The sequence below is a fragment of the Arvicanthis niloticus genome, chromosome 21 (genome assembly GCF_011762505.2).
Source record: "Arvicanthis niloticus isolate mArvNil1 chromosome 21, mArvNil1.pat.X, whole genome shotgun sequence".
NCBI lineage: Eukaryota > Metazoa > Chordata > Mammalia > Rodentia > Muridae > Arvicanthis > Arvicanthis niloticus.
The window spans coordinates 7351566-7375159 of record NC_047678.1 but is presented as its reverse complement, the minus strand read 5'-3'; the positions used below and the strand labels follow the sequence as shown (position 1 = coordinate 7375159).

At 42.1% G+C, this 23594-nt stretch overlaps 1 protein-coding gene across 1 annotated transcript in view; it reads right to left on the bottom strand.

Moving 5' to 3' along the window:
- Positions 1–8290: 8290 nt before the first annotated feature.
- LOC117693628 (uncharacterized) overlaps positions 8291–23594 on the bottom strand; it is a 65992-nt gene continuing 50688 nt past the window's right edge. Inside the window, exons 17-26 of the mRNA XM_076917335.1 lie at positions 23285–23398; positions 19912–19979; positions 19448–19472; positions 17936–17976; positions 17502–17532; positions 17210–17275; positions 16237–16293; positions 14713–14842; positions 13299–13467; positions 8291–8517 (exon numbers count right to left, since the gene is read on the bottom strand). Coding sequence (XP_076773450.1) covers positions 14742–14842; positions 16237–16293; positions 17210–17275; positions 17502–17532; positions 17936–17976; positions 19448–19472; positions 19912–19979; positions 23285–23398 — 503 coding nt within the window. The 3' untranslated portion in view covers positions 8291–8517; positions 13299–13467; positions 14713–14741. The remainder of the gene's footprint in view (positions 8518–13298; positions 13468–14712; positions 14843–16236; positions 16294–17209; positions 17276–17501; positions 17533–17935; positions 17977–19447; positions 19473–19911; positions 19980–23284; positions 23399–23594) is intronic.

The following is a 23594-nucleotide window of genomic DNA, read 5'->3' as shown; positions in this document are numbered from 1 at the left end:
CTAGCTGCTTTCTACTAAAGTTGGCTCCCAATACATTTGTGTTTTCATCCTTCAGCACAAATTTAAGAGGTAGATGTTATGATTATTTCTTACTTTATAGAGGCAAAGACAAAGTAAGTTATTTATACAGCCATAGAGATCATAAGTAGCAGACAGGAGCTGAAACTAGATATCCCAACCTTAGAATATATGCATAGCTTCTAAATCGTATTGAAACTATCACTCATGCCTCTCCCCCTCACTAGTATGGTCAACCCATAAACCAATTGATGCCTTCTGCAGCATCTACCTGGCAGATGGTGTGGCCACCTATAGGGCAGTAGGGCCTATCATTTCCTGGCTGTGACACTTTATGTAGTGATTTTACCTAAAATTTTCCCATCTGTGGCCATCCATTTCTTCATTTGGAAAATGGGGACAATAATGCCTATATTCAGATTGGAATGTGAAATAAATGCCTTTGAAAGACCTTCCTTACCCCACAAGGTGAGCTCCTGGATGTGTCTGTCATGGTGGAATGCTTGAATCCCACTGTGCTTGGAAAGACCTAAGGACAATGACCACCTGTACACTGATTGTCTCATAGAGCCCACAGATAGGGTCTAAGAACCCTTGCGGTTCAGCCTGCAAGGTGATTTTGTCACTGGCCATGGTATGGGCAGTGTTCATTTCTGTGAGCATGGCCAACAAACCCCACATTGTTAAGAAGTTCAAGAAGTTGTACTTTTTCTAAAAGCTGTCAGGGACAACAGGACACTAATCTATAGTTAGTCAATAAACTAAAAATTCTGATAATCTCATAATCTGGACATCATCTGAAATGTTCCTTCTGACGGGTTGAATATATTTAAGTTTTCTACAAGCTTTAATGAAAGCTTGATGAATTAATTAGAGGAAAGTGCTTCTCTAAGTGACCAGCAATATAGGGAACACCAAGTCTGGGCAAACCTGTCAAGACAATAAAATGATCCATTAGACCCTACTTTCTCATTTGTCACCTTTGTTTTGGGGAGAGTCCTGAAGCCCACTATCATCTTTGTAGCATCCTGGGGGATGTTTGTAACATTTAGTAAACCATTACGTCCCAGCCTCCCATCGGGGAATGGTTCCACTGTCCTGCTTTCTACTGGGTAACATTTGAGGATTTTGAAATCATGTGACATCCCCTTACTCTGCAGCAAGGCCTATATCTCCCATGTTTAAGGTGAAGGAAAGAAACACAGAGAGAAAAGCAACTAAAGGGAGGTCTAAAGAGAACAGGGAGAATAGACAGACTCCATGGAGAAATGAGAGCCTAAGAGAGGAACTAGGGATGGAAAGTCGATGGACCATATTCAGAGGCTGAGAAGCACGGAATACAATCATTTCATAGATGCCTGGAAGACTTGCAAAGACATCAGGAGGAGGGAAGCCTAGCTTTAGGTAAAAATTTATTCAGTAGAATAAACTAGTGAGCTGAGAACCAATGAATCCACAGTTTCATAACCAGAAACACAATTATACCTAATGGAGAAATCCACATGGCCATGGCCCTGTTTGGAAAGAGCTGATCTCTGAAGAATAAGCTAAAAAAGCCACTGTCCTTAACCTAGGACTTTCTGTGAGAGTGTGTCCCACAAGGACAGACTGAAGTGTTGAACAGCAACAAGCCTAGAATGGGAGACCATGGTCCTCTCCCAGATTTCCTGTCTTGGGCTTTGTCTTCATATCTGCCACATACCCTGAGATCCTGGAGAGAAGTCAAGCAATCACAACTGAAGACACCTCATGTGAGGGTCAAAGAAGGGGACCATGAGTCTCACTTTCTCAGCCTTCTAAATGAGGATCAAGGGGCAGGAGGAATGTATGCAGACTTTGGCTTTAATAACCAGACACTTGGTTTAAATCCTGAACCACCACTATCTTATAAAATGGGCCTCATTTCAGCTTCTTATAAAAGTGCGCACTTGCTACATCATACACTTGTAAGACATGACAAATGAACCCATTAGATTCATGGTAAGCCACGGTCTTACCTGTCCATTTATTGTGCTCTAGGAACACATAGGTAAAGACTATACCTAGAGTAACATCTCTGTTCTCTGTCCTTTTAAAAGGGTGAGTTTTACAGGTTTAAACTCTCTTCCTTTTATTTCATCTGACCCCTACAGTAAGAGTGCTCTGTACCATGTGTGGCATATTCTCTCCATGGGAAAGCCAGCTGGTGTCTGGCTAATAGTGGTCTTTTTGTTTTGCTTTTGTATTTTTTTGCTTGTTTTTTAAGGATTCATTTATTTTATGTGTATGAGTACACTGTCGCTGTCTTCATCCACACCAGAAGAGGGCATCAGATCTCATTACAGATGTTTGTGAGCCACCATGTGGTTGCTGGAAATTGAACTCAGGACCTCTGCAAGAGCAGTCAGTGCTCTTAACCACTGAGCCATCTTTCCAGCCCTGCTTTTGTATTTTTAAGACAGTTCCTCATGTTCCCAGTCTGCTGTTGAACTCCCCAAGTAGCTAAGGATGACATTGAACTTCTAATCCTCTTGCCTCTACCTTCTAAGAGCCTAAATCACAGGTGCACCTATAACTAGCTTCACATGTATGGTTCTGATGCAGGAGACTAACAAACCTCAGCTGCCTGCCAATCCTTTATGAAACAAATGGATCTGACTTTCTGGTGTTGGTCCTGTTACTGTCTCTTGGATGCATCTGTCTTTAGAGGGTAAAACCTGGTACCCCCTGTTACACAGAAACAAAACACTCACGTGGCCAATTACCTGCAGTTTCACCTGAGATCAGGCCCTCCACCAAGTCTGGTAGCATTTCCTCTTGGAGGCACACTTAGCCCCTAAGTCAATCTCAAGCAGCAAGAATCAGGTAGGAGCTTTAGTGTCCCAATTCTGCTAGGTACCATTGGTGAAAAATGTCATCATTTGTTTCCCATTTGCCCTTCAGGGTCATGACACCCTCCTGATCACTGTCAAAATATCTTCTTAAATGAAACACTACAACCTCTGCTTGCAGAACCCATCCTTGCATAGTGTATCCAACTTCTTCATAAATACCCGAAGAGTGAGCAATACATTCCAAGATGGCTGGGGGTTCCCTGAATAGTACTGAGTCCTATGCATGTATATAGTGTGAATTCCCCTCCATTCTGCCATCCACAGTGGGGTTCAATTTATGAATTAGCATAGTAACAGATTAACAACTTATCAAACAGAGCAACCATAACCACAATATTGAAACAAAAGTCAAGTGAATGGGTTTCATTCTCAAAATCATCTTTCAGGGTTGCACTCCTTTCTCTCCTTGGGACGATGTGACATGATGGAATGCCCATGGCATGAGAGGGAGTAAGCTGTATGATATAGACTGATGTGGGGTTATGCTAACATGTGCAGATACCCTAAAGCAGTACAGTGTGAGTGACAGCTGCTCTGATTCTAACACTGCTGTAGGACTACATGGTAGGTGATGTATAGAGTGCAGGTCTGTGGGACAAATGCAAATTTCACATCTGTGAGGCATGAATTGAGGTAACAGGAGGTTTCCTCACACTACTCACAACAGCATGTAATATATGTGGCTTAAAACGAATGAAATCTTTGCTTGAGAAACTTTCAACATATTCAGACTGTAGTGGGATACAGGAAACTGACACTAGGTAGGCTAGAACCTCAATAGGAGTGGGGTTAGGAGTGAGCAACAAACTGTCACCCTCTTTTTTCACTCCGTGTGATACTCTCTTCACAGAGACTTGCTTCAATGATTTCAAGTGGAGACAGTCATTTGCTCCTTCCCAGAAATTTGGTTATGAATTTGGAATATGAAATATTTCTGGAAGCACCCAAAAATGTTTTCCACTTTTCAGGCCTCTGGGGATGCCCTGCTTTTTGCCCTGGCTGGAGCTTGTTTTCTACAATGTACTAAGCTGGGCCTCTGTGTGCAGGGGTTAGTGAGAGAGAACTCTCAGGAATTACTCCTGCAGGGAGGGAAGGAAACAGCAGTGAGCAGAGAGAGACTTGGAATTGAAGTGCTATAGTGTATAAAGCATTGGTCCTCAGGCTGGAACTGGGGTACCATCCACAGGAAGCCTTTCTTGAAACCCCAGGTCAAGGCCCTTATACCTCTACACTATTCAGGCCTCAGGAGCAGGCTGCCATCAGATAGCAGTAGAAACCTTGGGCAAGATATCTTTCTATCCATGGACAACTGTTGGGTAGGGCCTGAGCTCTGAGTAGTCAGTAGCCAACATCCCGCTCAATGAGCATAGCCCTGTGTCTAGGAAGAATGGGAATCATGTCATACTCGCTATGGATCTGTCCAACAGTTCCTTTTTGTTGGGAGCCGACTTTAGTAGAAAGCAGCTAGATCAACTTTGCAGCCATCTGGAACCATATACCCTGATGAAAGACTTGGTTGTCAAAAGCCTATAACAGCTGAAGCACACTCTGATAAATATTGTTTATCCCACATAGCTTGTTTTGCTGTTTAGTGACCTCAGCTGTATGGTGCACGTGGTAAAGTGTTTTCACCTGTGTTCTCCTGCTTGTGTATATAAATACCTCAGAATTCCCTTCAATAAGAGAGACTTGAGAAAATAGAAGAGACTGAATCACACCCTGTCTTGTCTCCATTCTTCGCGTCTCTTGCCTCAAGAGCCACACTCTCTCTTGACCAGAGCACTTAGCCCCAAAAGTGTTGAGGCAAAAGTGTTGAGGCAGAATGTGGGCCTCAACATTAGTGGCGCCTGAACAGGGACTGCAGTAAGCGGGATACAGTGGAAGACACCCTGCGCTGGAGAACCAGTCCGACTGACAGAGCCTCAACGTTTGAACTCCAGTAAGCGGGATACAATGGAAGACACCCTGCACTGGAGAACCAGTAGACTGAAGGAGCTGGCTGAATTCGGAAGTGAAACAAAGGTGATTGCATAGTAACAAAAACGGGGCAAGAAATAAGTAAGCAGAAACAGATGAAAAAGGTTTTAAAGATGCAAGGAGTAAATTGCAGGCTGCTCTGAGTCAAGAGAGCCAAACTAGATAGATAAAGGTTATAGTAACAAAAACGGGGCAAGAAAAAAATAAACAGAAACAGATGAAAAAAGTTTTAAAGATGCAAAGAGTAAATTGAAGGCTACTCTGAGTCAAGAGAGCCAAACAGATAAATAAATAAAGGTTATAGTAACGAAAATGGGGCAAAAAATAAGTGAGTAAAAACAGATGAAAAATGCTTTAAAGACGCGAGAAATAAATAGAAGGCTGCTCTAGACAGAGAGCTAAGCAGAATGATAATGTTAATTGATTTAACTTTCAAAATGGATGTGATTCTGAGTTATATAATATTTTTCTGGATAAAAACTCAATGTAAAGGTTTTTCTGGTTACTGGCTTAAGGAAAGGCTAATTTGGAAAAAAAGGTTTTTCTATGAGTTTTCTAATGAGGTCATTAAGGTAGTAGTTATGTCTTCCAGAATTATATGTATCAGACATGACAGAGGTAGGCCTCCAGAACACTAGATTTCAGAGAATCAAAATAATTATCTTGATACTAAACCTTGTTTTGAGATTTGTATATTGCAGAATACACAGCTTTGGAGAATGAATCTTATCACCTGTATGTTTACTGATGCCCTGGACTTCCAGCTGGATGCAGTTAAGACAGACTTCAGATGCTTATCAATTTACCCTTCCCCTCATTCCTCTTCTAATAACTCAACGCCCATGTTCAGCTTGAAGAAGTTAATGAAGAGTCAGCGCCCCAATTCCCTGGACTTGGGGACTGAGGTGGTTAATATTAGGCCGTCTAAATCTGTATAATTGTTACTAAGCTGATACAAATTCAAAGATTTCATTGGTATAATTTCTTCTATTGAAAATTTGTGGGTACAAGGCTTATACCTTTTACTTCTCCAACAGGAGAAGTTGTGTGTTGCCTTAAAGAGTGTTGCTTTTATATCAACAGTTTAGATATTAAGTCTCTTGTCTCTCGGGTTCATGCTGTTCAACAAACTGATGGCTTTGGTATGGCAACAGATAACAAATGAAACCCATACAGGTCCAATATTACAGGCTGGAAGTAGGGGACTCTGAAACCTCTGTCATCAAGACTGATGAGGATTAACCCCTAACTTGCGTGCTAAGCCGGTTAGCCAATGACGGGTAAGAGAGCATATCGAGACCCTTGCCCCTAAAATAAGGGAGGCCTCACCATCTTAAGTGAGGCTGGGGTCCTTTGTTCCAACCTAGGACAGGCACGGTTTCCGTAAGTTTTCCCAGCCTTCCCTTTTGAAAAAAATTTAAAAAGGGGGACCTGTTGGGAGCTGACTTTAGTAGAAAGCGGCTAGATCAACTTTGCAGCCATCTGGAACCATATACCCTGATGAAAGACTTGGTTGTCAAAAGCCTATAACAGCCGAAGCACACTCTGATAAATATTGTTTATCCTACATAGCTGGTTTTGCTGTTTAGTGACCTCAGCTGTATGGTGCACGTGGTAAAGTGTTTTCACCTGTGTTCTCCTACTTGTGTATATAAATACCTCAGAATTCCCTTCAATAAGAGAGACTTGAGAAAATAGAAGAGACTGAATCACACCCTGTCTTGTCTCCATTCTTCGAGTCTCTTGCCCCAAGAGCCACACTCTCTCTTGACCAGAGCACTTAGCCCCAAAAGTGTTGTGGAGTAAGTGTTGAGGCAGAATGTGGGCCTCAACACTTTTTGTTATTGGAATTCTGTTCCTGCTTGAAGGACAAAAGAGAAGCTGACACAAATACAAAATTATGTCAGGCCCTGGGCTCCAATCTGCCTATCTCATGAAGAACATTCCTTAACAACATTGGAATTAAAGTTGAGCTGTTACTCTTGTCACTCCCATCCTCAATCCAGAGCAAGAACGTGAACCTTTATGACCAGGAACATGTACCTGCTGCTACCTAGTCAGAGCTTCTGCTCGACAGTGACTGTGACTGTTAGTTTCTGTTTATAATAATAAAGTATGGACGGATGCCAGATGACTCTTTCCCTCTTGTAGTCTCCAATGTGGGAAAAATGGATAATAAAATATCAACACCTTCTACAGTGATGGTCATGTTGTTTTATCCTGGATCCTCAGCAAAACAGGCACCCAGGACAAGGAATTGTGTAAGTCAGTAGAGGCAAGGCCACCTTGAGGGTGACTTAACTAGCTGATCACCACCATGGGCACAGAGGTTCCATGCCTGGGATTCCTGTCAGGATAAGAAGAGAGAAGATTTCATCAGCTGTCCCCCAGCCTACCTTGATCAAGCACAGCTCCTTGAGGAATTGACTCTCCCTGTTTCAGGTCTACATGCATGATGTGTATGAGTTTTGAAGAAGGCTCTTGCAGGGGGCTTATGTAAATGTGACAGCCCAGAGTAGAGAGCAATGCAGGTAAGAAATAGTATACTTACCACAGGATACGGAGAAGGGCCATGATACACATTCATACAGATTTGCCAATAGGTAGCCAGCATGTTTCTGACCACTTCCTACCAATAACTAAACCTCTGGATCAGTTTAAAAAGCAAGCTATGATAAGATTCTCTGAAGGAAGGGAATTTGCAGGTGTAGAAAGTGCTGTCATTATCATTATTCTCACTAGGACCCTTTGCCACTATTCCAAACCAAGAAGAGGTTCCTTTCAACTGGAAGTGTTTTACAAAAGAAGCACTGTCTCCTAGCAGACTCACATGTCCTGGTACTTATCACAGGGTCTGGATGTGAGAGTTCCTGGGAAACACATGATTACAAGCATTTGTGAAGATGGCAGGTTTCTGAAAGTTGTACCCTGTCTGGAAAAGCCATCAAGAGATCAAACACAGGTAATCTAGGAGCTAAGGACTCTTGCAGCTTGGTGGGACAAACAAGCAGCTAGGAATGCATTTAGCTGACTGGTCACCCCATGAGGAGACCATGCTCAAGCCAGCATCAAGGGAGCTTGACCAAGGGAACTGCCAGATTGAATGAGGGAAGGACTTGGGAGGGGCTGCCTCCTGCATGTACACTACTCAAGTTTGTATGAGCTCAGCCAGAGTAGGACACCATCCATATCTGCAGAGCTCACCCTAAGACTCCCACAGCAGCTCTATGGAAATCAGCTGGCTGTGTGGTATGTAGAAGGCTCCAATGGCCAGGTGTCAACAGCAATGGTTTAGGCCCTTTTCTATTAGAAACCTGAGGACCAGGAGAAAAGCCCAAAGAGAGAAAAATCAAATGCTACACTGAAAACCACTTTCACAACTGAGATGCTATGAAAGGGGTATAAAACTCTAGAGAGATGGATAACTTTTAGAAGATTTTATCATAAAAAGAAGGCAATCTGGCTAAATAGGCAGGGCAGATAGGGAGAAACTGGTCACAGAGCTTCGTTAACCTAGGCAGACAGCTGGTCAAGTCATTCTGACGTCGGTCTCATTGTATGTTGTCCATAAACAGGCCAGGTAGCATGATGTGTCAAATGATGCTGTAGAGCACAGAAATCTGGTTCCTTCTCCATAATGCTCTTAATACTAGGAAGGAAAAGAGAAAGTTGAGTTCAGGGAGGGAAAGATGATGTTTTCCATCCCTCAGTTCTACAGCAGATCTCTGCTCAGGAAGGTTCAGTAATTTTTATCTGTCATGTACTCCCCACTATTGATTTCCTCAAACCTTGTGTTGCTGTGTTCCTGTGTGCTTGTGTTCCTGTGTGCTATCATATGCATGTGTTTACATCACCAACCCTGTGTACTTGAGCATAAGGTATTAACTTTCCCATGACTAAGCTTTCTTAATGCACAAGTGGATGTCAAAGCCCCAGATATACAGCATTCTTTGAGAATACAGGAGCTGGACTGTATTATTGCATTCTTAGCCATGTAACCCTCCTTGGTTCATCCACCAGACTAAGAAAGATTCAATGCAAAGAGATACCCTGCCTTTGGGGAAACCATCCTGCTGTCTGGCTCACAGAGTTGCCATGAGCAAGGCTATAAAATACTTTCCAAATAGCAACATGGACTCCACCATCTACACATGCATAACTACAATGTCTTTTTATAAAAATAGTTTTTAAGATTTAGTTATTTTTTATTGGATATTTTATTTACATTTCAGATGCTATCCCCTTTCCCCATTTCCCCTCCCTAGAAAACCCCTATCCCATGCCCCCTTTTCCTTTTATACAATTTTTTAAATGTTAATCAAAGGTTTTATAAGTTTGGTAATACTCAATCAGAAGTGTAACTCAATACCCAACCTAGATATATCAACTATCTTTGACTGGCGGAGACACGTGAACATCTGCCTCCATGCCCCTCCCCTCTCTCTTCCTCTCTCTCATCACCTAGCTTCAGCTCTCCTCCTTCTTCTCCTCTCCTTATTCCTTCTCTTCCTCTCAGTACTCCTTCTCCCTTAGCTCCTCCTACATATCACCCTTCCTGTTAAAATAAAGCTTTTCTCTCAAAATACAATTAGAGCTTAATTATGCCTATTTGTACAAGTGAGGTACAAGATAGTCCTAATACCCAGTCCATCATTTTGTTGACTAACCAGAACTTCGGTCATCTCTCCTAACTAAAACACTTAGTTTTGAACCTGGCTTTTTTTTCTTGACTTTAGCGTGAATGTCAAGCTGAAAACCACCCACTCAGATCTTTTATCTCAAAATAACTAGCCAGGATTGGCTATGAGACTATAGGTCTTCAACCCCGTCAGAAATCCAGAATGACTGAGTTAACTGAAATTATGGGAAGCACTAAGCATAGCTTCTAAATCTTAGCCAATTTATAGAAACTGCTGAACACCTGGACAGTCCCTATACTACAGAGTGTTAGAGCATCAAATCTTCAGCCTTCTGGCCCAGAATCATCTGACAGACATTTGTGATGCAGAATTATTAAGGGCTGATTACTCTGTCAAGGCAGCTATAATCAGTCGACTATTCTGCAAGTGTGTCCTTTTCTGGACAATAATTTGTCTGTAGATGGAAAGAGGCAATTCTTGCCTAGTGGCTGTCTCCCCACAGCTGGAGTAACTCCAAAGATGCTCAATTTCTTCTTAGAATCCAAGACAGGAAGCTGTCAGGAGCAGACAGGTCTCTAATCAAAGTGAACATTAATATAAAAATGTTTGTAACGTCAATTCTATGGACTTCTGACGTCTTGAAAACCAACTAGCTTTGTAAGGTAATCTGGACTGTTGTCTGTTAACTCCTCTCAGCTATTTCTAAAGAAAATATAGAAAACACCCTAACAATAAACTGTTTAACTAGCAGAGCTTTATCTAGGAAGGCTACATCTAATTTGTTTCATATATGACATATAGCCACAAGTGTTTACATTTTGTTGGGCATTTGCAACATCCAACTTAGCATATTTATCATAGCATTTTCCTCTCAAATTGTATATGAACAGCCAAGCAACTGTGCCATTCAATGAATTCGTGATGTATCGATGCCTAAGTTGCTAGTTAGGAGTAATAATACATAAGATAAGCTCTTTCATGTGTTAATTTGATATATACACAAGAAAGCTCTCTGACATTTTGAAAATTACACACATTTTGTAAGTTTATTGTGACAGGGACGCTGGCCTTGAAATCCTCCTGCCTCACCCTCCAGGTTGCAGGGAATACAGGTATGTGCCATCATGTGTGCCAGGAAAGTATGTTTTATCATCAACTTTGTGCACCTTGCTGTGCCCAGACTAGCCTGTCTGAAGAATGAGTCTTGAGGGTTGAAAAGGATACCTAAAACAATCCCGTACAATCAAATATCTTCCAGAGGTATCACCGTCTCTGATTCCAAGCTGTACTATAGAGCAATAGAGATAAAAAGAATCCTGGATACTTTGTAAAGAAACAGACAGCTTGATCAAAAGAATTAAATCAAAGTCCCTGACATAAACCCACACACCATTTGACATTTAACTTTTGACAAAGAAGCCAAAACCATACAATGGAAAAAAGGACAACATATTCAACAAGTGTTGGTGGTCTAGCTGAATGTCTGCATGTAGAAGAATGCAAACAGATCCATTTTTATTGCCTGGCACAAAACTCAAGTCCAGGTAGATCAAAGACCTCAACATAAACTCAGATACACTAAATCTAATAGAAGACAGTGGAGAATACATTGGAGAATGAAGGAATAGCTTTGGATACATTGGTAGAGGAGACGATTTTCTGAACACAACACCAATGGCTCAGGCACTACAATCAACATTTCATAAAGGGGACCTCACGAAACTGAGAAGCTTCACAATAGAAAAAAAGTCTCCACCAACTCTACATCTGAGAGTGGTAAAATATCCAAAATATATGGAACTCGGGAAGTTAGACACCAACTAAATAACCCAGTTAAAAATAGAGTACAGGGCTAAACAGAACTCTTAACAGAGGATATTGGATGGCCAAGAAACACTTAAAGAAATGATCCATTCCCTTCATCATCAGGAAAATGCAAATCCAAACAACTCTGAGATTCCACCTTATATGTATCAGAATGGCTAAGATCCAAAACTCAAGGGACAGCACATGCTGACAATGATGTGGAGCAAGGGGACACTCCTGCATTGCTAGTGGGAATGCAAACCCATAACCACTCTGATAATAAATTGGGTAGGTTTTTTTTCCAGGAAATTAGGAATAGTTCTACCTTAATATCTAACTGTATCACTCCTGGGCATATACCCAAAAGATGCTCCACCATCGCATAAGGACACTTGCTGAATTGTATCCACAGCAGCTTTATTTATTTCAGTTAGAAACTGAAAACAACCCAGATGCCCTTCAACCAAAAATCAAAAATGAAAATGTGGTTCATTAACATAAGAGAATACTACTCAGTTATTAAAAACAAGAACATCTTAAAATTTGCAGGCAAATGGCTGGACCTAGAAAATATCATGCTCAGTCAGGTAACCCAGACTCAAAAGGACATGCATGACATATACTCACTTATACGTGGATACTATTCATAAAGTACAGCATACCCACACTATAATCCACAGACCCAAAGAAGCCAAGTAACAAGGTGGGCCCAAGATAGGGTACTGCAATCTCACTCAGAAGGGGAAATAACATTGTGATTGGAAGTGGATGGATGGAGGGAACAGGGTGAGAAAGGGGGCAGAGAGAGTGAACAGAAATTGAAGGTAGATGGGATGGCATGTTGTGGTGTGTGCATCTCTAGGAGGTGCCAGAGACCTGGGATGGGGAGACTCCAGGAAGTCTATGAGGGTGACTTTAGCTGAGACTCCTAGCATTGGGTCATACAGAGGCTGAAGAGGCCATCTCTAGCTAGGCAGGACTCCTAGTGGAGAGATAAGAACACCAACTTACCCACAATTCCTTTGACCTAAAATTTGTCCCATCATCAAAATGTTCAGGGATAAAGATGTCACAGAGACAGAGGGAATGACCAACCAATGACTGGCTCAACGTGAGAAGCAACCCATAGGCAAGAGCTAATCCCTGATGCTCTTACTGATACTCTGCTATACTCGCAGACAGGAGCCTAACATAACTGTCCTCTGAGGAGATCCACCCAGCAGCTGACTGAAACAGATCCAGAGACTCACAGTCAAACATTAGACTCAGCTCAGGGTCTTGTGGAAGAGTTGGGGGAAGGATTGACAGATGTGGAGGGGATATGGACTCTACATGGAGACCAACAAAGTCAACTAACCTGGAACCTTAGGGGTTCCCAGTGCCTGAACCACCAATCAAAGAGCATACAAGTGCTGGAGCTACCACCCTGCACAGATGTGCAGCTTGGTCTTCATACAGATGCACCAACTGGAGTGCTGGCTTACCCTGACTCTGCTGTCTGCCTGTGGAGCCTGCTCTCCTAACTGGGCTGTCCTGTCTGGCCTCAGTGGAAGAATATATACCCAGTCCTGCAGTGACTTGAGGTAGCAGAATGGGTTGGTTCCTGTTGAGGGACCTCCCCATTCCCAAAGGAAAAGGGGAGTGGGGAGTTGGGCAAGGGGCCATGTGAGCCAGGGAGCGGGGACTAGGAGCAGCTGGGGCTGAGGTTGACATATAAAGTGAATAAATAAATTAGTCGAAAAAATACAGGAAAGAAAATGCCCTGTGGGTGGATCTTATGGAATCATTTTCTCAATTGAGATTCCCACCTTTCAGATAAATCTACATCACCTTACAAGTTGACGGAATAAACCAACTCACCTAGGCATTTCTACAGTTAAGTTTGAAATGACAGAACAACCTGGCAAGTACAGTATCAGGGGGAATAGGAGTCTAACGAGGCGATAACAGAGATTCAAGAGCAAAGCAAGGTCCTAGATCTTACCAGAGGTCTTTACAGGAGACAAAGCAACTGTCCCTGGATTCATACACCTGGTAGAAGCTTTGTACCCTGTTTGTTCTGGCCATTGGTTAACATCTCTCCTCTTCGGGCTACTGAAGACCCCCCCCCCCCGCTCCCACCCACCCCCCAATTCATAACAAGGACATGGGGCCTGTGAACAGAGAAGAAATAAAGGGTTATTTCAAAAGACATGGAACTCTGTAGTAGCTTGAACAGCCTTTCTTAGGCCTGTTGTAGGTGAGAATATCCACTTCCCCCCAAAACTGTGCTATGTTCAAGGTCTGCTTCCTGTCTCTTCCAACTCTCAGTGCCTCCAGTACCTCATACCTACCGAAAGCCCTGGCAAGGTAGAGGTGTGGTTTCTAATGGGATGGCACCACAGATCTTGGGGATCTTGGTACCTTGCAGTAGAAAGAGCTCCTGGACAATCACCTTTCTCGATCCATCAAGTCTCTTCAGCCCTGTACTGAGTGTTATTGAATCTGGCCTGGCAAGGTTTCTCCGCTCTCACCTTTCAGCCTCACCTCCCCACTCTTTACTCCTGATGCCATTTATATATTCTTTGACACAATTAGCCCCACTCCACCAACATATAGTCCTTCCTTATGGTGCTTCATGACTTGACTTATGTATTTGCCGTCCACCCTCATGACCTTAGTCTTGGCTATTTTAATGTCAACTTGACACAAGCTACAGTCATCTGAGAGGAGGGCGCCTCCGTGGAGAAATTGCCTCTACAAAGACCAGGCTGGAGGCAAGCTTACAGGACATTTTCTTAATTAGTGATTGATGTGAGATGCCTCAGCCTATTGTGTGTGGGGCCAGCTATAGTCTGCAGATCCTGCATTCTATAAGAATGTGGGCTTTGTAAGGCATTAAGAAGCAAGGCAGTAAGCAGGAATCTTCTTTGGCCTCTGCATCAATGTTGCTCCCAGGTTCCTTCACTGTTTGAGTTTCTCAATTGGCTTCTCTCAATGTTCTGTGATTCAGGATATGTAAGCCAAATAAACCCTATCCTTCCCAAGTTTTGTATGGTGTTTCATCATAGCAATAGTAAGTCTAAGTAAGAAACCGTCCATGGGGACTTTACGTGTTCTGATGGTTCCCTTGGATGCCAGATTCCTTTCCCACCTTGGGATTTGTACCTCACACTATTGTTTTATCTTGCTAACATTGTCCTTCCAAACCTCAACCCCCTCCCCATATGCCCTGCCCTGTATCCATCCACCCTTCTTTTCTCAACATCTCCTGACAACTCTACAAGGTTTTGATACAGCAATTCTTTATCCTGGTGAACTAGAGGCTTAGAATGTCTATCTCTGTTTCTCCGTGCACTCCCCCTTACCACCTCCAGTGCTTTTTAAGTTCCTGAAGCATCTGGGTGTGCTGTACTCACAGGGGAAATATGGAAGGGAAGGGTTTTAATTAAAGGTGCCTCTTATTTCTCCTCTTCTTCCTTCTGATGGGTGTACTTTCCTCATCAGACTCGGAAGACATTGGTCGCCGTACAAATAGTGTGTTGACCGCTAGGAACAGAGTACAAAGAGGTTCAAAATAGGAAATGAGTGTGGCACAAAGCTTTGGGACCCTGTTGGGTATTTCTTACAAGCAGCAAGTTGACCATGTCAGGTGAGTGACTTCCAACACATATCCTACGTTTCTTATATCAACATTGTCTGGGAAAAATTGTATTGGCTGTTGTTCTGTCGGATGCAACTTTTGGATGTTCTCTTTAGGTCTCTCTTATATCAGAAACAAAGCTTAGCTTGCTCACTGGGCTGTGCTCAGCATCCCTGTCCCCATTCTGTTCAGCTCCCCTGCTTTCCTCAGTGGGGCAATAATAACCTTTCACCACTGTTCCACAAAGGAAGGCATGAACCAGATGACTTGGCAAGATTCAGCTATGTCTTATTGGGCATGTCCCTAAGCAATGTCCCATTGTATACACTTCCCATTTGGATTTTGGCTGTCCCATGAACTTTGTGCGGGCCTCAAGTGAGGCTGAGTTTCAAGGGAAGGGGACAACTGAATAAACTTAGGCACAAAACGGGAATGAATCCAGGGGACCACATATTAGATGGTTAGGTCACATTAGGTGGGCAGTGCAACCAAATTAGCAGAATCAGCGTTTTATGGATTACTAGGCACAAAGTGCAGAGTCACTATGCTGCTCAGGAAATAGGGAAGAGGCTGGGAAAGGCTGTGGGTAAGAGTCAGAATCAGGGTCAGACAATCTGGCCAATGAGCTGGGCACCTGCGTCTCTGTGGACACCTGATAAGAAAAAGGAATCCTTGAGTTTATACAAGGCAGAATCAATGTATTAAACGTAGAATAAAAGACAGGCAGGCAGGCAGACAGACAGACAGACTGACTGACTTCACAATAAAGGAAGCTCTGACCCCACTACAGGGCTTTCACAGAAGACTTTGGGGAATGTAGTCTCCTTTCATTCATGCTCTGGACAAGAGGAGACAGCTGAGAAATATACTAAGCATGAAGTACACAAACGTTTCAGAGTGTCCAGAGAAAAGACCTGGCATACGGGAGGACAACACAAGGAGATCTATCTGATGAGACATGGCAGGGAAGTGAGGTTCAGACACAGGTAGGAGGATAAAGCCAGAAAGGACATTGAAAAGAAAATACAAGTGTCCATGCCTTTTAAATCCTGGGAACATATGTGACCACTCTGAATTAGAAATATCTGAAAAGCAGGTCATAGCTGGACCCAAGTTCTAGATCCATTGTCAAGTACTAGGTCAGAGGTTCTAATACAGGTGTCAACGTGTTCTTTGACCCATTCACACTACAGGTCAGTCTACAGGCTGGTAATGAGCTCACATATATCCCTCCCTCTATCCTTTTCCCTACTGACACCTTCCCCACATGACAGTATAGACTGAGAATGCAGTTACCTACCAGGAGAAAGAGTGCTTGGTCTTTTTCTCATTTCCCAGCGCTGTACTTCATAAGCATCTACAAGAAAATAAACAGAGTGGCTGGCTCACTCACTTCTGCCTATAGAAGATACAGCCATACTAGTTCACAACATATCAGCCTCAGCTTTCCACTGGTTCTTTGACTCCTCATGTTACAGAAGATGCTGCAGTGAGACCAGCCTACTCACTCTGCCATCCACCCATAGAGTGCCCTTTATAGAGAGACTTAACAGGCAAGAGAGGACCATGGAGGTGCTGTGATAAATCCTGCAGGACCAGCTGGAAGAGGATTTCTTTCTTCTGCATTATTGGGCCCACACTTCATGGCCTTTGTACTCAGGGACATCTCAGTGACTACAGAGAGTTATACTCAACTGAGAGTTCTATCCCAAATCAGCAATCCGAAGTGAACACCAGATGTCAAACAAGCAATGAGCAAGGAGATCTACTGATTACAATCAGAGGCTTGGAGCTTTTTCAATGAGAGAGGCAGGGAGAAGGCTTTGCTTTTTAAGTTTATTTCAGCTGTATTGCCTGGAAATGCCTGTGTACTACATGCATGCAGTGCCAATCAAGACCAGAGGAGAGCATCAGATGCCTTAAAACTGGAGTTACAGATGGATTTGAGCAGCGATATGGGTGCTGAAATTAGAATCTCTGTCCTCTGGTAGAGCAGTCAGTGCTCTTGATTAAAAAGCCATTCCCCCAAATCCTCTGGCTCATCTTTAATTTCCAGTGTGTGTGTGTGTGTGTGTGTGTGTGTGTGTGTGTGTGTGTGTGTGTGTGTGCTTTGCTTCTATTCCTCTTTACCATTATGGCTGGAAGGAGAATCAAACAAATCTCCTACATCTCACTGATGCCTTTCCCACTGCTTCAGCCTGGTGAGCAGAATGTACAACCCCACTGCTTCTTGAGCCCTGTCCTGTTGATCTCCACAGGACATTGTTACTTACCAGGAAAATTCTCTTTACTATCCAGTTGTTCTTGTTGTTCTTCAACATCCGAGTCTCCCACCTGGGCTATATATGCAAGAAAATCAGAGTGGGGTGTATCACATGAAGCCACACTGGTTTTCATGAAATTAACCCTAGTTCTTCTTGGCATTTTCCAGGGAGCCTCTATGGCAGAATCATTTTCTCTCATTTAACCTTCAGCCCTTCTTCCCAAAAGGAACTTGGAGTGAGGTTTCTCAGAAATGAAACACTAAGATATTTCCTGAACAGGGGAGGGACTTCAGATACTTACAACTCTCTACCATGGTGGAAACCATCTGCAACTATAAAAAAGAAAGCATTGTCAGGATTGGCCCCTATTGTATATGTCACTATGGTCTGCCTTTCTCTGGATGATTTAGGAACAATAGACACAAGCCCTATGGTGCTGCAAGTGACACAGGTAAAGATGGAAAGAGTCTTTCCCACGGTGGACTTTCCAGCCCATTTACATTGCAGGCACACAATCCTTAATAGAGCAGGGAAAGTCATTTTTGAGGAAACTGCCTCTATGGTCCAATTTTAATGATTATGGTAATATCAGTAACACCAGAGAGCTGGAGACTCACTAGTAAAATAGACAAACAAACCTCTGAATTCCACAAAGGAAAAAAATTTTCAAAGAGTAACACAAATGGAATACAATCAGACCTTAATTTCTATAGCAGACAAAGAAAGTGTTCTTACAGTTTGTCTAGAGTCGGGAACATGAATGGCATGTGGGAAATCTAGGATAAAACAGAGTAACTGTCAGGTTGTTAATAACTAGCGATTAGAAAAGACTCAGGGAACATTCTCAATGTGCAAAGGATTATATGGAGATAGCTTGGACTGCTATGAGTCCATTCTCCAGTGTAGAAGGATATTCAAGAAACGGGGGAAACCAGAATAAAATGATACCTACAATCCTTGCTCTTTAACTAAAACCACTTCAAACAATACAAGAGAAATCCAGCTGATCCACACTTCCTGTTATTTTTATGTATAAGTTTTCAGAGCTGATTAGTTGGTTTTTTAAAACCAAACAGGAGACTCAGACACACACACTTGCACATGAACATACACACACACTTGCACATGAACATACACACACACAGACACACACAGACACACACACACACTGTGTTCATCAGACATGAGTTTGAGAGAGAACAAGGTAGGCGACATGGCAATGGCCAGAAAATGAGAAAAGAAAATTGATATGATTTAATTTAAAAAAATAAAAAGTTTTAAAGCTCAGTGTGTATACTGGTTAACACTAGATATGTGTTACCAACAGGTGTTTTTCAGAACTGCACAGGACTGTTCAACTAAATCTTTTCTTGGTGATTGGCAAGCAAGTTTGGAAAATCTTATTTCTCACAGAGCTATTATCAAGTGTACTATAGTACTTCAGTAACTTTGTTTTTATGTTCCAGGCCAGCTTCTAAGACATGAGTCCAAAACCTACTGATGTAGTAGTCTCCTTAGGGTCCTTCATAATTGCTTTTAACTCCAAATGACTGTGTGAAATGACCAGACACAGCAGGGAGTCTTTGGACTTTCCCGTGAGTGCCTTCAAGCATATGTGGCAACATCTTAGTTTACCTTATGTAATTAACTGGACAACAGACACACCTCATCATGGATGGGCCGCATCTCTGAACCGCATGCTGCACTCAGAGCCCAGCGCCTTCAGATTTTCTTAAATGAATTTAAGACTCAACCAAGAAGTGAGAGCACTGCATGGCATGAATGGATTCATGTTTTCACTTTCTTTCTGCATACAATTTTGAGAGCCAGGGATTCTTAGGTTGTTTTCTGAAGAAAGGATGATAACAATATCCAGGCCCAAATGCCACGGAAACCAATGGGATAATAAACTAAAAACTTCAATTAAGTGTGTATGGGAGTATGAAGTATATCTCCCATAACCCATAACACCACACGGAATCATATCCACTCAAAATCACAAGACACTGAAGCACACAAACTCCAGGATTCCATGTGCACACGGCCTCACAGAAACCTATGCAGAAACTTGACTGTAAAAGTAGATCTAGAAAAATCTATAAATACAAAAAACAAAAAATAAAAAACATGTTGACTTGCTCCCAGAAACAACAAGGTGGTTGGACCATCAAAGAGAAGCCAGTAAGAGATGCCAAACCTATCTTAGCATTTACATTTTTCCTCAGCAAGGAGTTAAACAATACTTACAGCTTTGGTATTCTTCCCAGGACCCCTGAAATTACAGAAACAAAGACATATTGATTGAGGGCAACTCCACCTGACTTGTGGGCACATATCTTTATTTCTCTTCCTTGGAAATGAAAAGGCATGGTACTCCCAACATTAATAGTTGGCAGAGCAGAGATAAGATATATCTGTGACAAGCCCACGATCTTTGCGTGAATGATGGATCTTTAACTCCTGTTCAGTCATCCACGACAAGGTAGTTAAGCAAGAGGGATGGATGCTAGTATCCATCCTATACCTGACTGTGCCATTCATAAAAGCTCTTTTCCCATAAGGTTTTCATTGGTAAGGGACTGTTCTACCATCCCATAAAACAGAGCATAGTATGTATAACACATGCTATTATGTTTTGAGAGCCAAACATAAATGAAATAGGAAATTCAGACAGTAATATTTCTATTTCGGCCAAAGAAAAATCATCTTACCTCATCATGAGGTTCAAACTCTCCTTTTTTAAAAAATAGCTGTTTAATGTCTGGAACATTTTGCATTCCTAGGAAGATAGAGTGACTGTTAATCACTGGTGCTGTGGCCCATGGCTTCCTTAGAGAGCACTGCTTAACTTACACAACAAGATGGCTATGCTTTAAAGGCTAGATTGAGTGGCTACTGGAACATCCTCAGTGAAAGCACTGAGTCAATGAGGAGCAAGGAAGAAAAGGAAAATGAAACACCTGCACTATGCCGATAGCAATAGATGACAAGACACTCTTCCAATGTTTCAAGTCTCTTACTCATATCAATCACTTGAAGATCAGAGAGTTGATCTTCTAAGACCAAAAAAACAATATGAGTTTAAACTTATGCTAGGTGGAATCTAGTACAAACTCTCGAGGATAATAACTTGAGGATCAGATAATCCAGGGTACCCAATGGAATATGGTTTTTAAAGTAACAGTGGTGAACATGAGAAGATAAAGCCTATGAAAAGTCTCTCCTCTGCTGTACACCTGGGTACCACAGGATGCTGGAAACCAAGTGAGGCTTACAGCAACCCAGAAGGTTATTCAAGTACAATGAACTATGTGGCATTTTACCCTCCAGTGGTGTCATGCTCCACTCCCAGTTCAGTGTATGGACTACAAAGGGGCAGTCATGTATCAGGGAAAGAACAACCTTAGAAGTTGTTGTGTTGGAGCAGGACCAAGGTGGGATTACTGTATAGCTTTTCTCTGGAGCAGACATTATTTTTAGAGTGGACCAATAGATCTACATAATTTCTGTCCTTGGAATAGAAAAAAATTTTCCCAACTAATCTGTTGCTGACAGCATGGTCATATTGTGGTTTTCTGGTGGTTTCCTCAGTGGTAAACATTCCATGAGTGGTAAACCTCACAATGAATATTGTGGAGATGATCTACACACTTCACACATTCTTTGAAAATCTAAACCCTACACTTGTGGAGGACAATGTACAAACACACACACACACACACACACACACACACACACACAGAGAGAGAGAGAGAGAGAGAGAGAGAGAGAGAGACACAGAGAGAGAGAGAAAGTTCTGAGTACAAACAAGACATGAAGCTTTATGTCTTTCCCATTGACATTGAAGCTTTGTACCCATAGCAACATACAGCTTAGAATTCTATACCTCTGATGTATTGAAGCTACCTTTCAACGGAGCCACTGAGTCCTAGTACCAAGTCTCGGTTCCATGTCTGTCCTGGACAGTTACAACTCATTCTAATCATTAACTTACTACTACACAGAAAACCCTGGAAACGCTCCATGACAGAAACTAATGACTCTAAGCAATTCATTCAGAAAGTCACTGAAGAAAGTAGAGATATAAAACAATAGTCAACTTTAAAGTAGACAAAACCATTCATTTTATAGCAATGTCTGGTTAACAAAAAACATAAGAAATAAAATGAAAAAAAAAAACCCATGAGGTGTGAAAAACCATCAGAAATGAAAACATGAAATATGGCCATATGCAGAAATGTGCTAATAAAACTCCAGTTTTTTAAATGGTAGCTTTAAAAGTGTAGTCATAACATGTATCCTATTTTAGTGTGAAACATAACATTTGTGTGTTTAATTGGCAGAACCTGTAAAGTCTAGGAACGTGGAAAGGGAGAATTAATTGGTAGAAAGATATTCAAGGGGGCAGGTGATATGAAGGAATAGTGGAGAGGGAGGTCTGAGTTGGGAGAGGGATGGCCAGACAGGACAAAAGAGGGTTAGCACCAAGGACCTGTTAAAGGGCTAAATCAAAACCTGTACGTTTAAATATATACACGAATGTTCATACAAAAGAGGATACTTGGAGCTATACAGGGAATTATCACAGAAGCCATGCGTGCCATATAAGCATCCAAGTGCTAGAAGCTGGAGAGATGGCTCAGAGGTTAAGAACAATTGTTGCTTTTGCAGGGAAGCTGGTTTTGATTCCCAGAGTCTAGATGGTGGCTCATCAACTTTAGTTCCAGAGGATCTGACTGTCCTCTGACCTCTGGGTACACCAGGCACTCACAAGGTGAATACACATAAACATATGTAGGCAAAAGGTTTATACACAAAAGAAAAATAAGGCTAAACTATTTTAAGGCCCAGTGTCTGTGAGTACATGTGTATGTGGGCATGTAAGTATGCTTATTCACTTGTGGGATATCCGCGCCTTTGTGTGAGTGCCTGCCTGTGCCCATTTTCATGGCGGCCACAAGAGAGTATCCACTATTCTGCTGTATTGTATCACTTCTCTGATTTCTTTCCTTCAGCAGTGTTTCTCACTGAAGCTAAAGTTAGGCCAGCAGACATCAAGTCAGAGCTGTCCTCCTGTCCCTACCACAGATAGCGCTATGTTTATAAGCACACACATATATGTCTGGTCTTTCTATGTGTTTCCTATGGATTCAGACTCAGGTGCCATTGCTTGCATATCAAGTGTTCTTCTGTCAAGACATTATCTGCATATACCATGATGATGTCATGTATTTCTAATGGAAAGCACTACATATGCTGGGTATGTGAAAATACAAAAATATTTTGATTTTTAATATTCTGCATATATTTTATGAAATTATAAACTCAATCATTATTCATGTCTTTCTGTTAGTTTAGCTAGTCCATTCTCTGGGTGCCCTTGAAACGGGTCTAAACATTGACCTGTGGTTATAACGTGATACCACTTTGGCCTTCTCTCTAACTCTATAGATGCCCAGCATTCCCAAGCTAAGGGGCAAAATAAACCTTTCATCCCTAGATTGTTTTTCTCAAAGTCTTTTGTTAAAGGGGGTGGAAAAATAATTTAGGTGCCATTTCCGTGGACAGCTACTACTTATTCTTATGCCCCTGAAAGAGGAAAATCAGAGAAGCCTTCCATTTTCCTTGTCCTTACAGATTTCTTTCCCACTCTCTCATACTCTCAAAGCACAGGGTGTAACATGAGCACTTCTGGGACTCTCTCCCACTGAACCTGACCAAGAAGGTTTTTATATAATTCACCTGTACTCTGAAGATTCTTCAGATCTAATCCAAATGTATCACCCACATGTAGGAGTAAGTAGTACAGAGAGTGGCTCACCTAGTCCTGCCTAAATCACGTGAAGCCACACTGGATCATCCAACATGTGCCTTGCCTTTCCTCTAGTTCATGTTATCCAATGAGAGCCAAAGTGGCTTTTAGGTACATCTGTACTTTTTAGGGTTGTATTTCTACTGGTGAGATACACATTAGCATTTTTCACTTATTAAAAAGAGGCTAAGTCTGTTTACAGTTTTACATAGGGGACACAGGATAATCAACTACTACAGGTAACTGAAGCAAATCCTCAGTATTTACAGTACCTTGTTCCCCTGCTGCTGCTGTTTCTTTGGAAGTACTTGGAGGACCTGGAGGTTCCGCCCAAGCCTGGGAAGGACGTGGGTCCTTCTTATAAAATCTTTTTAACAGCGAGGAAACTGAGAATACATTCACAACAGGGAGAGTTATGTTAGCTTTATGGCAGCAAAACAGAAAATTCATCATGGTTGTGCATTTGTTAATATGATCTCCTTCCCTGTTTCCAGGTAGTCATCAGACTCAACTGTGCTTCGGGAAGGTCACCACATTTTGTGATTAAGCACTCCACAGACACCTTAGGTAATATCTACATTT